Source organism: Neophocaena asiaeorientalis, unplaced genomic scaffold, assembly GCF_003031525.2.
Source record: "Neophocaena asiaeorientalis asiaeorientalis breed wild unplaced genomic scaffold, Neophocaena_asiaeorientalis_V1.1 scaffold91, whole genome shotgun sequence".
In the NCBI taxonomy this organism is placed as follows: Eukaryota; Metazoa; Chordata; class Mammalia; order Artiodactyla; family Phocoenidae; genus Neophocaena; species Neophocaena asiaeorientalis.
Window position 1 is genome coordinate 8,499,774 of NW_020173198.1, and position 16,480 is coordinate 8,516,253.

General features: G+C 44.2%; 1 protein-coding gene and 1 pseudogene across 3 annotated transcripts in view; one reads left to right on the forward strand and one right to left on the reverse strand.

Moving 5' to 3' along the window:
- VPS35L (VPS35 endosomal protein sorting factor like) overlaps positions 1 to 16,480 on the reverse strand; it is a 127,812-nt gene that overhangs the window by 85,647 nt on the left and 25,685 nt on the right. For 2 of the 3 annotated variants that reach the window (XM_024744179.1, XM_024744180.1), the window contains exons 8-9: positions 13,574 to 13,658; positions 6,691 to 6,750 (exon numbers count right to left, since the gene is read on the reverse strand). In XM_024744179.1, the coding sequence (XP_024599947.1) occupies positions 6,691 to 6,750; positions 13,574 to 13,658 (145 nt within the window). Of the gene's footprint in view, positions 1 to 6,690; positions 6,751 to 13,573; positions 13,659 to 14,115; positions 16,025 to 16,480 lie in introns of those variants that run through there. The other variant, XM_024744181.1, reaches the window with a different exon arrangement.
- On the forward strand, positions 200 to 668 carry LOC112399184 (ubiquitin-40S ribosomal protein S27a pseudogene; annotated as a pseudogene).

Below are 16,480 nucleotides of genomic sequence, written 5' to 3' on the forward strand. Positions count from 1 at the left end.
GCCAGGCGCCGTTCACAGTGTATAGACATCAGCTCACCTAATCCCCACAAGAACCCTCCAAGTTATACACTTTTATTGTCCTCTTTCATAGACACAGAGGGCAAGGCACAGAGAAGTTTAGGGACTTGCCCAGGGCACACAGGAAACCGATGTAAGAGTTCCTTTTGGACCCACCATCTGCGGTGGCACCACCGCCAATATGCAGATTTTCGTGAAGACCCTGACGGGGAAGACCGTCACTGTCGAGGTCGAACCCTCGGATACGATAGAAAATGTAAAGGTCAAGATCCAGGATAAGGAAGGAATTCCTCCTGACCAGCAAAGACTGATCTTTGCTGACAAGCAACTGGAAGATGGATGAACTCTGACCACAACACTCAAGAGGAGTCCACTCTTCATCTTGTGTTGAGACTCAATGGTGGTGCTAAGAAAAGGAAGAAGTCGTCTCACACCACTCCCAGGCAGAACAAGCATAAGAGAAAGAAGGTTAAGCTGGCTGTCCTGAAACACTGTAAGGTGGAGGAGAACGGCAGAATCAGTCGCCTTCGTCGGGAGTGCCCTTCAGGTAAACGTGGTGCTGGAGCTTTTACGGTCAGCCACTTTGTGACAGACATCATCGTGGCAAATGTTGTCTGACCTATTGTTTCAACAAACCAGAAGACAAGTAATTGTGTATTGGTTAATAAAAGACATGAACTAATGAAAAAAAAAAACAACAGACGTAAGAGTTAGAATTCAACTCAGGCAGTCTGGCTCCACAGCCTATATTCTTAGCCACTGCCTCTAATTTAATCCAGAGGTTCTTGGTGTACCCACCAGTAATTATGGTGATACTATTGAGAATTCCAGATGCTTGAGGAACCTGCAACTGTAATATTAAACGTGATCGATCAGTGTTTGTGCTCTAAATATCACATGGACCAGACTTGAAAGGTAAAGCAAGACTCTGAGGCGAGAAACCAGCCAGAGTCAGGCTGCCAGCTCAATAAGGCAGTAAGACTTGAGTCACTTTGTGGCAAAACTGCCACTTTCCCCGCTTATCTACTTTCTTCCTCTTTAATAGAACTCTCGTTTTCTGCTGGGCATGCGGCCATCCTTGCAGCTCAGTGTGGCCATGTGACCAAGTTCTGGCCCCAGGATATAAACAAAAGGGCAAGGTCTGGGAACTAGCTGTAAGGGAAAGGGCTTGATCTTCATTCCTTCTTCCTTCCTGCCGGCTAGAATGCAGATACGATGGCTGTGACCTCCATAACCATCTTGAACCACAAGAGCAAGACCGAAGTCAGGATTGTTGGCACCACGGGCTGGCTACCCAACTAGCCCTGATCTTCCTTACTGTGATTTTGAGTTTTCTGGCACTGACAACCAAGCCCAATCATGACATGCATCTTAATAAGGAATGGAAAAGAGCACGGAAAAATGAAAACAAAAACAAACAACAAAAGACTCATCAACACCAAGAAGGCCATTGTTGAACTCTCACATGAAAATGATTTCTTCTAAATGATTTCCACACAAATTGGAGCCCGATCCCACCACTGGGTGTGCTTTACACTTTCAGGATTCAATCAAAACAGGAGAAATTAATTACTATAGAACATAACAGATGAACATTAGCTTGTTGGTTGGTCTCATCTTGTTCAGTGGGTCATTTTTCATCCCTGATTCTACTTTCTGCTACTTGGTGGCACACCATTAAGGTGATCAAAATATCTATGGAATCAGCAAAATGATAAAACTCTAGGTACTTCACGAGCTGAGAACAGTCACTAATCACAACGGCAGATATTTTGGAATTGCAATCTCAAGGATCTGTCTATTTTTGGACGTTCTGGCATGCTTCATTCATTCGAGAATTTTTCACTTGCCATTTTCAAAGGGAAGGGAAATTACCATTTTCCCTTTCCTGGCCTGAACCCGTGCACTTCAAAGTAACTTTTTTTCAAGTTCCAAGAGATCCAGACAGGAAAAGATAAGGGTTATTCTTAAATTCGTTTGTCAATCTTGCCTTTTGGAAAAGGGAGAGGTGGGGTTAATTTCCCTTCATATGACCAAATCATGTGACTTGAGACCCAAAAGCAAAAATAAGTCTCTGAGGTCATCTAAGAAAAACTCTTGCTTTTCAGTTGAGGGAATGGAGTGCAGCAGCAAAGGGTGGGATGACAGGGATTCAGTCTGCCAGAGAGAGCTGGACGTCACACCAAAGGCAAGTTGCCCTGCGTGTACACACTGACTGAAAGCTATACAATAATCTTCACATGCAATATAAAGGCTTCAGGCTTTCCTTCCAGCTCAGGGAATAATTCAGGAAAAGGATTATGTTATGCAGGACTTTAAAATATTATAGAAAAAAGTAAATAAACAAAACCGGAAGAAAAAAAATGTTACAGAAAACTCAATATTACATTACTTCATTTGCTCAATACAAACGTCTTAGGAACCAACTAAAAGTGGCATTCTAGGCTCCAGGCAGATAACAGCACATAAGAGAGACCCTGCCCTAATGAAGCTTATATTCCAGTGGGGGAAGAAACATAATAAACACAGAAAGGAATAAGCATGCAAACAAGATAACATGCAATAGCAGTCCACACTATGAAAGATATAAAACTAGGTATGGAACAGAGAGTGACCTGAGTTAATGTGGCAGGGGGGATTCATTAGACAGGGTGTCAGTCAGAGAAGTCTCCTGCGGACGTAGCATTTGAGCTGAGCCCTGAATTATAAAAAGGAGCTAGCCATGCTTAGATGTGGAGGAAATGTATTCCAGGAGGAAGAAACAGCAAGTGCAAAGGCCCTGTGGTAGGTATGACCTCTGGTGTGGTCAAAGAACAGGAAAGGGAGCCAAAGTGGTGAGAGCAAGAAGGGGGGAAGCAGGCATCACAAACCAGGTCATGCGGGGTTGCAGCCTTGGTGAGGAGTCTGAGAGTTTTTCTAAGTATGACGGAAACTCCCTGAAGAGTTCTGAGCAGAGGAATGGCATGGCATGACATGACTTATACTTCAGTGCTTGAGCTGCTACGTGGAGAATGAATTCAGAATTTGGAAATTAATTAAGAAGAGGCTTTGATGTAACAAAGACCAAAGATATTTTCCTCTAGTTCTCACTTATTTTTCTTTTATGGTGTTTCTTTTTTCAACCCTAACTTCTGTGGATATTTTAGGAGGAGGGAGGACACCAGCGACTCTAGTTCTCTTTCATTTGCCAAGTCTCTGCCCTGGCAGTGAGAGGTCTCTTTACATAACAAGGCTTATAGGGGTGCCACATCACCTTAATATGTGCCTGAAAGGCCAGGTCAGTTAAGGACATTGCTTATCCAGATGCAGCTTACATCAGCCATGGAGAAAAACTGAAGATAGGAATGCCCCCAGTTGATGAGGAGAGCACAACACAATAAACCCAAGTTATTTCTCCCAACATGGAAATAGAATTGTTTTATCACTTAGAGTACATTGCCTCTTCAGTCATATGCTGGATTAAGAAATGTTGGGGGAAAACTGCACAACTAGTAGCATATACTTTCTGTGAACCCAAAGGACACTGGTATCTTTCTGAGGTCATAAGAGCTATGCCTTAGTTAAAACTCCTGAAGGTAAAGGGCTCAAATACTAAGTTCACAATCTGAACTTGATTCAAATGGAAAGAATGAGTACACACGCCACCGGACTTCTCTCTCCACATAATTTCTTTGGGCAGAATTCTGCATAGTAGGTTTCAAAGCTTTCTTCATAATTACTGTTAAGAGTCATCCCCAACATTATTGATGTTTTTGAGAAAAGTTTGCCCCTCTCCCTTTCAGGTTCTGGGAAGCAGAAAACACATGCAGATGAAGATTTTAACTGAAAGGGGGGAAAATGAAATTATTTTCAAGAAAGCAAAAGCCCGATTCAAGGTAAGAAAAAAAAAAAAGGTATTTTGGAAGGGAAGAATTTAGTGATAAACGTGCTAATTAGTATATTTAGATAAGAACTAAAAGTGAACATGAAAGTAGCCTTTTATTCTGAATTTTTATAGTTTAGGTAGGAGAAAGTTATTAGTAATTCTTCCTTAACTGGCCCTAAAATGTTGTTTGTATAGTTAGTGGAAACTAAGAGGAAGGAAAACTATTGCAATAGGTGCAAACACAAATGCCCTTAGGGGCCAGTCAGGTAATATAAATATTTTTAAGCAGTTAGGTATACAACAATAGGAAGAAGTAGAACCTATATGAAGAAGCATTTTAAAATATACTGTTATAGCCAAAGAAAACACCTATCTGAGTTTATTTCTGCCTGCAGGCTAAGAATTTACTGCTGCTGGTATAGCATATGGAAGAAAAGTTGGCAAGTGTAAAATAAATGCACCCGAGTTTCCCAAATCCTTAAGTTGACAGAGAAGCCTTTCCATCAGGCTTGTCCCTGCCTCCAAGTCTTGAGAAGCCTAGAATGTGGGAGGAGCTGTTGTACATATATACACTACCAAATGTAAGGTAGATAGCTAGTGGGAAGCAGCCGCATAGCACAGGGAGATCAGCTCCATGCTTTGTGACCACCTAGAGGGGTGGGATAGGGAGGGTGGGAGGGAGGGAGACGCAAGAGGGAAGAGATATGGGAACATATGTATACGTATAACTGATTCACTTTGTAATAAAGCAGAAACTAACACACCATTGTAAAGCAGTTATACTCTAATAAAGATGTAAAAAAAAAACATCGCAGGTATGATGTGGTGGAGGGGAGGGTCTAGAGCAGCAGTGTCCAGTGGAAATATCACGTGAGCAGCATTCAAAAAGCTAAAACAAAACAGGCGAAATTTTAACAATTTACTTCATTTAATCCAATTCATCTAAAGTATCCGTTCAACATGTAATCAACTTAAAAATTAGTGAGGGGCTTCCCTGGTGGCGCAGTGGTTGAGAGTCCGCCTGCGGATGCAGGGGACGCGGGTTCGTGCCCCGGTGCGGGAGGATCCCACATGTCGCGGAGCGGCTGTGCCCGTGAGCCGTGGCCGCTGGGCCTGCGCGTCCGGAGCCTGTGCTCCGCAATGGGAGAAGGCCACAGCGGTGAGAGGCCCGCGTAACACACACAAAAAAAAAAAAAAATTAGTGAGGTACTTCATGGTCTTTTATTTGTATAAGTCTCTGAGGAACTTCCCTGGTGGTCCAGTGGTTAAGACTCTGCACTTCCACTGTAGGGGCCATGGGTTTGATCCCTGGTCGGGGAACTAAGATCCCGCATGCCACTCAGTGTAGCCAAAAGAAAAAAAAAAGTCTCTGAAATCCAGGGTATTTTTTTTTTTATACTCACAGCACATCTCAGTTTGGACTGGCCACATCTCTAGTGTTCAAGAGCCCCACGTGACCAGTGGCCACCATACTGGATGGCGCAGGCCCAGAGCTAAGAACCAGGCTCTCGCTAGCTGGTGGCAGGCCTGTGGGCAAGTCCCTGACTCTTCCCCACTGGGTTTGGCCACCTACAATGAGACACGGTGATTCCTAAGAGCTTTTCTAACCCTAAAGGTCTGTAGAGTTCTGTCTTTCTCTCTGAGAAATGTACATATTAAATAGTTTTTAACAATATAGATAGATGGAAGGAAGGAAGGAAGGTAAGAAAGGAAAAAAAGGAAAGAGAGAAAAGGAGAGAAAAGAGACACAGTGAAAGAAAGCAAAAGAGAGAAAGAGAAAAGAAGGAAGGAAGGAAGGAAGGAAGGGGGAAAGAAAGAGACAGAAAGGCAAGACAGATAAACAGACAAAAAGAAAAGAGATCAAATTACGGGTACTGTCACATGCCATCTCTTCATCCTCCAGGGAAGTGCTGCTGCTACAAGCAGAAGGAGGTGGGATGAAGGTGGAGTGAGCTTGTTCTAACTTGTACAGATAAGCACGCTTCCTCTCAGCAGCGCTAGGAACTTGAAAGGAGGAATAAGAGGGAAAGGACGCTGTTGCTGGGCGTTCCATGCTGCTGGCCCCATCATCATCATTTATGTGACAAAAGAAATTTGTGATCTAGCTGTCCCATTACAACCTCCTGAGAGTTTAAAACTGAGTGGCGAAAGTAAATAAGGAAACACAAGCTTTAAATGATACATTAAACAAGATGGACTTAATTGATATTTATAGGACACTCCATCCAAAAACAACAGAATACACATTTTTCTCAAGTGCTCATGGAACATTCTCCAGGATAGATCATATCGTGGGTCACAAATCAAGCCTTGGTAAATTTAAGAAAATTGAAATTGTATCAAGTATAGAGTGGCAATAAATTTAATGCAAACATCACTTGGGCATAGAATGTAGATTCAAAGCATCTGTTATTATTGATTTATTTGACATTGTTCCTTAATATAAAGTTGATTTTATAAAGTAATTTGCTTCTTAGGAAAAACATATAGGAAAAATATTTAAATGTCCAGCAGCAGAGAACTTGAAGTTGGTATAAAAGTTCAGTTGAATCTAATTGTAATACCTCTTCATTCTTGCAGATTCAAATTACTTGCCCAAATCCCTAGCTGGGCTGTTGGAAAATCTAATGTTTTTTGAAGACTGAGATGATCAGAAATCCGTAAAGGCGTTTCTTTAACTTTTAACACACCAAAACAAACAAACAAAAAAACCTTTATTTCAGGTCTCAACAAATCCTGACTTGATATAAACCTTCTAATCCTGACTTGAGGGCAGCATGAAACCCATGGAAAAGCTAAGACATTACCTGGTAAGATGCTGTGGTTATCCATACACATGGAAAAGATGCGCTCGTATACCAGCTTTCCTGGGGAGAAAAGGACATATGGTGTCAGCATTGTGCCCTTCAGAAGCAAACAATAAATTAATGTTTGTTAATTAGGGACAGAGACGGTGGCGTCTCCTATATGAGCTTCTACTTGTGATAGTATGCTGCCACCTAGTGGGAAAAATTTTTAGCCGTGATTCTTTTCTAATTTTAGATTTTTAATTAAAAGAGGGAACTTTCTGCTCTAGGCAGAAAAGTGATCCTTCACTTATGCTAAGCAAAATAAGTCAGACAGGAAAAGACAAATACTGTATGATTTCACTTGTATGTGGAAACTAAAAAACAAACAAAAAAGAACAAATATAACAAAACAGTCATAGATACAGAGAACAAACAGGTGGTTGCCAGTGGGGAGGGGAAGGTGAGAAATAGGTGAGAGAGATAAATGAGTCATGGGTATGAAATATATGGTGCGGGGAATATAGTCAATAACTATGTATGATCTTTGTAAAATGACAAATAGTAACTAGACTTATCATGGTGATCATTTTGAAATGTACAGAAATATCAAATCACTGTGTTGTATAACAGGAACTAACAAAGGTCAATTATACTTCAAAAAGAAACAAACAAACTCATAGCAAAAGAGATCAGATTTGTGGTTATCAAAGGTTGGGGGGAGGGGGAATTGGATGAAGGCAGTCAAAAGGTACTAACTTCCAGTTATAAGATAAATAAGTGCTAGGGATGTAATGTACAACATGATACATATAATTAACACTGCTGTATGCTATATATGAAAGTTAAGAGAGTAAACCCTAAGAGTTCTCATAATGAAAAAAATTTTTTTCCATTTCTTTAATTTTGTATCTATATGAGAGAATGGATTTTCACTGAACTTACTGTGGTAATCAGTTCATGCTGTATGTAAGTCAAGTCATTATGCTGTACTTCTTAAACTTATACAGTGTTGTATATCAATTATATCTCAATTAAACTGGAAGAAAAAACCCCCAGATTGCCTGCTCCTTCACAAACTATGTGCCAAAAATGACCCACATCCCTCTAGGATAAAAATGAGCTTGAATAGATTAGTAGCTGCCCCCTGAAAACTACCCAGTTTGCCACAGTCTCCACTGCTCCCTACTGTCTCTCATCAACAGCCTGCTTCACGCACTTACGTAATCTGCCTGGTACCTAGAAGCGCTGGAATTTGAGATTCATCTAGGTATACAAGTTCTACAAGGGCAGAGATTTCTACCTGTTTTGTTCACTGACATATTCCCAGTACCTAGATCAGTGCCTGACATACAGTGGGTGCTTCATCTTTGTTGGATGGATAGATGAACATATTTTAGGTTGTGTGGGTCAGAGATCACCATTGCAACTACTCAACTCTGCTACTGTAGCTCAAAAGCAGCCATAGACAATAGCTAAACAAATGGATGTGGCTGTTTCCAATAAAACTTTACTTACAAATACAAGTGTGCAGTCTGGACTTGGTCTACAGGTCAGCCTAACACAAAAAGTTTTATGTACTCTGTACGAATGTTATTTTGGAAAATGCTATCAATATTCAAAGGATAAAAGTTACAGTTCTATTCATTTTCTGGACCTTCCCAAATCACCTTTGATGTTCAAAGTATTTTCCCATGCCCATTTTCCCCCGCACAACCCCACCATTCAGGGCTACAAAGAACCACACCCCTTGTCCATACGTGGAAAAAGACAGGAGAGTTATAGGATCATTTCTGGTCAAAGAACATGAGATCAAATGACATCATCAAGAAATGACAGAATGCTAGGTTAACATGCAGGAAGCCAGCCAAGCTGAGAAGAGCCCTAGATGCCTCTCCCAGTGTGGACTACTTACATTACCATCACTGAAAGACACTTGTTAAAAATGTCCATTCCTGGGGCCCACCTCAGAGCCAGTGAAAAAGAATATTCCGGGGGGTGAAGACTAGGAATATGAATTTTGAATAACCTTAACGGGAAATTCTTATACACACTCAAGTGTGAGAACCATTGATTCAGGCAGGCACTGTGGGTCTCTGAGCTAAAACTTGCCTTAGGCGTGGGAATCTCTAACAACTGCCAAAAGCCTCCCTCCTCCCTCTAACCCAGGGGTTCTCAACCTTGGCTGAACACTCAGAGCACCTGGGGCACTTGAAAATACGCTGATGCCTGCGTCTGTTCTCAGAGATGCTAATGTAAATGATCTGGGGCACAGCGTGACCATCAGAAAGAAGTGTTTTTAAAGCTCCCCAGGTATGCAGCCCAGGATGAGAATCACTGCCCCAAACCGTGGATTCAATTTAGAAGTTCCCAGGAAGGCTCAGGGACCAAGCTCCAGTTCTCAAAGCCACCTGCCTTTGTCCTCCTGGCAGGAAGTAACCTGCAGTCACGGGCTCCCCAAGGCAGCCACACCTGATGCCAAGAGAGGCCTCCTCTGAGATAAGCACAGAACCCCCGGCATCGGAACTACACGCAGTTTACCTTGGCCATCACACAGCACAGCAAGCCACGCTGGGCAACCACGTAACTTCTCATACCTCCTAGAGTGCGTGGGCCGGGCTTAAGAGAACCCAACGCCTTTACTTCCTCCACAAAAAGCTTGCCATCTCTCCAAAACTAGCTTTCTTTTAAAAACGAAAGCACAACTTTTATATTTCACCTTCACATCCTAAGGCCTTTAACCACAAAACCATTTTTGGCCAAAAGAGTTTGGTGAATATTTGTTTTCCTTTGTTAAGTTAGTGGACAACTATTTTGAGAAATAATACCTGACCCTAGATTTTCTTTCTTGATTCACTTTCTCATAAATCAAGGACACTAATATAGATCATTAACAACAGTGGCAACAGTTAACAGTTTCTGAGCACCTTACTTTGTGCCAGCCACGGCTCTAAGCTGTTTACACTGACCCTGCCAGCTCCTAGAAGAGGAAAGACATCACGTGCTTCCTACACATTCTCTCATTTAATACTCTCCGGAAACCCCCAGAGGCAAGGCCTATTATGCCCATTTCACAAGTGAAGAAACCAAGGCTCAAGTTCACACAATCCTGTAGGAGGAGAGGCAACGAATGCAGGCAGAGAGACGCCAGAGCCCAGCTCTGTGCTCACTGCCTCCAGGGAAATCCCAGCTAAAGCGCTGCAGTTGCAGACGCCTGGGGCCGTGTCCCGCATCCTTGCCCAGCAAGACGCTCCCACCCTCGGTCAGCCTCGTTCACAACCACTGACCACCAGCAACACATGCACAATGGACCTCAGCACTCGGAGCTGCCACCCAAGCAAGGCCAGTTCCGCCCCCTTTTTAAAAGGTGAGAGCTGCTCATTAGCCCCAAAGCATAACAAAGTGTCCTCGAGCACCTGCACACGCGCAGGCTGCCTCGCGCTCCTGAGGAAAGCTATTCGCAACAGATCTGGACAAGGGCACCTCTGGGAACGCTTTGAAGAGGTAAAACATGCCCACCATTCAAAATTCAAAAGGCTGCAGGAGGTACTCTGCAGAGAGAAGGTTCTCTCTCAGCCCGTCCCGTCCCATCCAGCTCACTGCTCAAGCCACCCTCTGAGGGTCTCCGCTTTTATTAGCTCCTTGGGGATCCTTCTAATGTTTCTTTAGGCATACGCAAGTGAAAACAACCAAGCGCTCTAATTTTTCCTCCTTTCTTAAACAAAACGGAACATACCCCATAGCAGTTCTGCATCTTGAGTTTTTCACCTGATAATGTACCCTGGGGATCTTTCCACATTGGAACACAGCACGTCCTCACTCTCAGAGGCCTCCTCGTACTGCTGCATACAGACGTGCCATAGTTTGTTTAACTGGTCTCCTATGGACGGTCACTTGGGTTGTTGGATGAATTCCCAGAGGCAAAGTTGCTGGGTCAAAGGTACACGCATTTGTAGTTTTGTAGAGAGAATTTCCGCCGTGAGCCAAGTACAAGAGAAATAAAGCAGGTGCTCTGACTGCAGAGAGAACTCAATTTGGGTCCCAGCTCTGCCCCTCACTAGCCTGGGGACTCGGACAAGCTGCTTTACTTGCCTGTGCCTCAGGCTTCTCATCTGTGAAGTGGGGATAATTACAGACCCTACCTCATAGAGCTGTTATGAGGACGGCATGACTTAAGATCACTAAAGCACCTAGAACAGAGAGTCAGGCCCAAGGAAAACCCTGATTTGTTGAGGATTTACCACCGTTATTCTCCACTCCCGGCCCAGCTAATTTCTGGGACACAGCAAGGACGGCGGGCATCTACACCGCATCCTGGCCGGCCGAGGCATGGGACTCGGCCGCCACCACAGAGGCTGACAGAACGGCCGCCCCATATTCTCACAAGGTTAACGTCTGGATCTGGCCAGGCTTGCAGGCTCAAGCAATGATCTCAGAGCTAGTCTCACCCGGGGATGCTGACTCATGCAAAAGAAACTTGCAGGAGGCTGGCGAGGGAAACCAGAAGGCCAACGTGTCAACTCATCATGCGATACAGAACTGTCAGGGGAACCAGACATAGCCACTGGCCCCTCTCGCTGACTAACATCCTCGCTCCCGGAAGGCACGCTGGGTATGACGACAGGTCAAGGCCCGAGGGGTGTGCGATGGATATCTGTTCTGAGAGCCTAATGCACCCATCTGTCCTGGATCACCTTCCCCCATCCCCACCGCCACCCCGGGGCCATGCCACCCTCATTTTTCACCTGGAGTGCTGCACCGGCCTCCCAACCGGGCCCCCCGTTCCACCCTCGCCCTACCGTCTAGTCTCAGCACAGCAGCCAGAGGGAGCCCATTAAAACCCAAACTGGAACTTGCGCCTCCAGTGCTCAACACCCTGGGCGGCTCCTCATGCCCTCGGGCTCAAAGCCCAAGTCCTTCCAATGGCCTGCATGGCCCACCAGGCTCTCTGGCCACATCCCCACCCCATGCGCCCCCCTCCAGCCACGCTGGCCTCTCAGTTCTCCAGGCCTGCTCCCACCCCAGGGTGTTTGCACTGGCTGTTCCTTGGTCATAAGCCAGCCCCACGTTGCCAGCATACGGCTCATCTCTCACCTCCTTCAAGTACTTGCCCACACACCGACTTCCCAGCGAGGCCTCCCCCGACCCCCCCATTTAAATAAAAGCACTGCCCACTTCACCCTGCTCTGGTTTGGGTTTTCTTCATCCATAGCACCAATCCCTGTCTAACACACAATCAGGTTTACTTATTTGTTCTGCGAATCCTCTCTTTCTGGCATAGCCCACGAAGGCAGGGATTTTTGTTTCTTATTTGCTGACACAACCTCAGCACCCAGCAGAGTGCCCGATGCCACCTTCCCGGATCATCTGAACCCAAAGGTCCTGTCGTTTGGCCAGGACATCTCTTCCTTTAACCCAGTTGGCTCCCATTCCCCTTTCCTCTGGCAACAGCATCACCCTTTCTCCTTTAGGGCGACCAGCTCTGGATAACCTGCACATTTCATCCCCAGATCCCATAACTGGCTCAGGGACTGACGTGTGATCCAAGCCAGGCCAATGAGATGGAATTCCGGGACTTCTGTTGGAAAGCGAGGATAAAAGTTCCTTCCTTGTCCTGGGACTAGTAGCAGCAAAACTGATAAAAGTTGAGGACACCTTGTGGAGCTTAAGAATGAAGCCAACCCAAGAAAAAGTACTAGAAAAAGCCAATGTCCTGAAGATACCGTTTGAGTTCCTGAATCCAGCTATACCTGAAGCCAGAAACTACCCCTGGCCTTTTCAACATAAGCCAATAAATACTCCCCCCTTTTCCACGAGGAAATGAATGAGTTAGGTTTTCTATCACTTATTCTAGCTAATACACTCAGGTCCCCGGTCTCCTGCACAGAAATAAATGGGTCTCTCTGAATGACATTTCATTTTCTGACACATTTGACCTTTCAATGGGTCACAGACAAGACTTGCCAGGTTGGGAGCCCATCGGTCCTTCCTCGGCAAGACAGCGAAGGTCTGTTCCGACCCCCTACGTGTTCAGTTCTCAGACGATGACTGTCTCCTAGTTCTTGCGGGGCACCTCTCTGCTGAACGTCATGTACAGGCTGCACGGTTTGGGCAAACTGCTAATGGCATGATGTTCTGGCCACTGACCATCACCAAGCAGCGTGGAGACCTCCTGTTTCTCCAAGGGGCTCCTGGTTATTAATCTCTTCAGTCTAAACCTCTCTGCTGCACTCCCGAAGATCATTCGGCTTGAGGGGTGGAGTGTGGGACGAGGGGCAGCCACAGTGATGCAGGAAGACCTCACAGGAGCTGCAGCCATCATCCATGGGGCAGAGAACAGGGGCTTGGACTAAGGTTTTAACAGACAAGACAGAAAAACAGACATACGGGGGAGAGATTGAGGAAGGTGAATTGAAGAACCTGGTGACGGACTGGACATGGGGCACGGGGGAGAAGACTCAGATTTCCAGCGTGGGCACGGGGGTACATGGTGCCGCCATCCCGACACAGAAACCCAGCGCGGGTGGGGAAGGGCTGGGAGGAGATGCCAGGTTCAGTTCTGAACAAAGTGAGTTCCAGGTGCCATGAGCCGGCCGGCGACGGACCGAGGCTGGTCTGTATGAGACGTGTGCTCCCCAGCCTGCCTTGCTCGACTCACTCGCCTCGCTAGCCTATCAGAAGGTTAGAAACACACAATTTAAAATTCTTGCAAAAACAGCACCCGCACCCTTGCTCCCCTCATTAGAGCAGGGGAGCAAGGGTCGGGGTGGGAGTTTGGGTCTCCCTCGTGACTTACCTAGTAATTTAAACCACAGCAGAACCCGATTTAAAGCCACTCTACCATCCAACTTCCGGCAAAACAAACGCACTTCTTAGATTTGAGATGAATAAAACTAGTACTTACCAAATGTATCAAGTATGTCGGTGATAAGGACAAATTTGCTTGGGTAGAACTGAATAACACTTGTGTCCGAAAGAAGCTTTGAACACTAGAAAAAGAGAAGAGAAAAGAAAAGTCACTGTCATGTCTGACTGGGTTGGAACACTCCAGGCCTGGAAAATTAAGGATCTCCACAAACAAGTGCAAGTGTATACCATGTGCCAGGCCTGGTGCTAGTCACTGAAGGTATAATGACAAGCAAAACCACCGTGCTTTTGACAAAGGGAGTCAACTCTGCTCACAAGACAGCCTCTTAATGAAAGGCACCATCACCTCCCTCAGGAAAGCCACGACTCGGGAATCTTATCCAGAGGGTCTGAACTAGGGTCAGCACTGGGTCACCAGAGAAGTCAACCAGTGTCCCTGCAGGTGACTCCATCTTTTCAGCATTGCCTCCGCTGGTTTATTTCAGAATGGTCTTGATTCTTAAATGTTCTTTTCTATGAAATGACCCCATAGGCAAATCTCTAGGGTTTCTTAAACTAGCACCCATTATTTATACTTACTCTTAAATTTCCTTCTAAAAGGAAACGTGACAAGCTTCAAAGAGTTACATGTTTCTCTGGAACTGTGCTCTGCAAGCCAGGAACATTTTGGCTTTGCCGGGAATTCCTCAATTCCTCTGCCATCACTCACGCCAGAGGGCCATCGACGTGTTCAGGACTCATAACGGAAGATGGCAGCCACACAACGTGGCCCCGAACACCCCAGATGAAGTCATCTTGTATAATCAGAAACAAAAATCTATCTCTACTTCGAAGAACTAGAAGTAATGCCCTGAAATCTTTGCAAATTCAGAAGTCTGGATAAGGAACTAGATAACCTTGCCATATTTTATCAGACAGGAAAAATGTCACGTTAAAAGAAAAAAACTATTTGGACATTTAGAAAGGGTACTTTCATATGTATGCGCTTCCGATGTGCACAGAATGGCTAGAAAGTTCATCATATCAAGATGTAGGCTGACATGTGTTTTCAGTTTGGCTTTGTTACACAATATCTGAATTATTACATTCATCAAGTTTCTCCTTAGCATTATGTAACTAAAAGTAAACAATGTGTCTAATTTGTAAAACATCCTCTCATGGCCCAAATGTTATTTGGGGATTGGAGGTGAGGGGAATGTAAGCTGTTAAAACAATGGCAATGACACCAAATGTGGCATTTGGATGTACAGGGAACTCCATTTCCTGACACCTTGCTTTGTGTTTTTCACATGCCCTTTATGAGAGCTCCAACTTAAACAATTAATTACCCCATGAGATGTCAGGGCTTGGAAAAAACAAACAGTTCTGAATCCTAGAGACTGTTTACAATACACAGCTCTTGGTTCCTAGGGATGTGACATCTCCTGAGTTCCTACCCAGAGCCCCTCAGAGATGGGTTACTGCCCACTGGTGAGGTGAGAGAGAGAGAGAGAGAATTCAAACAGAAGATTTCAAATTAAACACAGCTGGCGTTTCCCAACACCTGTGCGTTGATTTGTCTCCCAAGCTGGTGTCACAGAACATGTATTTTATAAAGACAATAGGAAGCAGAAAAAAAATTTTAATCCAAAGTTAAAATCATAATAATGTCATAAATTGAAGTTACCTTTTAAATCACTATTTTGAAGATTCCACAGTTTTTTGTAAAGCTTTGGTGCAGTTTCCTAAACCAATAAAAATCAGGCACCCCCAGGGTATGTGTTAAAAAAAACAGATTCCCTGCTCCAAAATCAGTATTTTCAACAAGGGCCCCAGGTGACTGCTGCACTGAAACAAGCCCAGGACACACTGGGTTCCTGAGATCCGCAATCTGTACCACATTCTGAATGAAATGAGCATTCTACAAACCAAGGGTTCTCAGCTTCGGAATCATCTGGGAAGCTTTGTAAAATAACAGTGCCTGGATCCCACTCTCAGAGATTCTGATTAAGCTGGTCTGGGGTGCAGCTTGGACATCAGGATTTCTTAAAGCTCCCAAGTGATTCTAATGTGCAGCTAAGGTTGAGAACCATTGTTATAAACATTTCCTGAGCAACGAACTGATGCATTACTCTGCCTAAAATACTTGCTATCGAATTTATTAACACTGCGGAAAAAAGACTAAAAGAATGCTTTTCATTTGTTTCCAATTAGCAAGATTCTAGAAGGAAACAAGCAGTTCCTAAAATTAAGTTGGAATTAAAAACCAAAACTGTGAACCAAAGCAAATGGATAAATTAAAAGATAATCTATGGTTCGGTATAGAAAGTATGACTAGATGGATGGCTAGAAGGAAGGCAGGAAAGGAGGGAAGCAGACTAATTAATCAGAGGACAATTACTGCCCACAATATATATTTTTTAAATCCTAAAAATCAGTAAGAAAGGTACAAATAACGTAATGGAAAAATGAGCAAAAGGAACCAACAAAAGGCATTTTACAGAAAAGGAAACCCCAATGGCCAATAAACATATGAAAAGATGCTCAATCTTATTATAATCGGGGAATTGCAAATTAAAACCACAATAAAATATGATGTTATTACCTCCTAAATTGGAGAAATTAAAATTGAAAGTCTGCTCATTCCAAATGTTGGTAGGCCACTGAACAGCACAGACTCTCACACCCCCACTGCTACTACAGTGCAGGCTGGCACAACTACTGCGGAAAATAACTTGGCATTGTCTGGAAGAGCAGACAAGGCACACATCCTACACCGAGCAATTCCACTTTTAGGTATGGGCCTTCATCTAGAGAAACACTTTATATGGTCACCAGCAGACGTGACCAGCGTTCACAGCAACATCGTTCATAATAATGAAAGAAGGAAAAAGAAAAGAACCAAATGCCTATCAACAGAATGAATGATACATAATTTATGCATCAGTAGATTAACTCTGCTTCA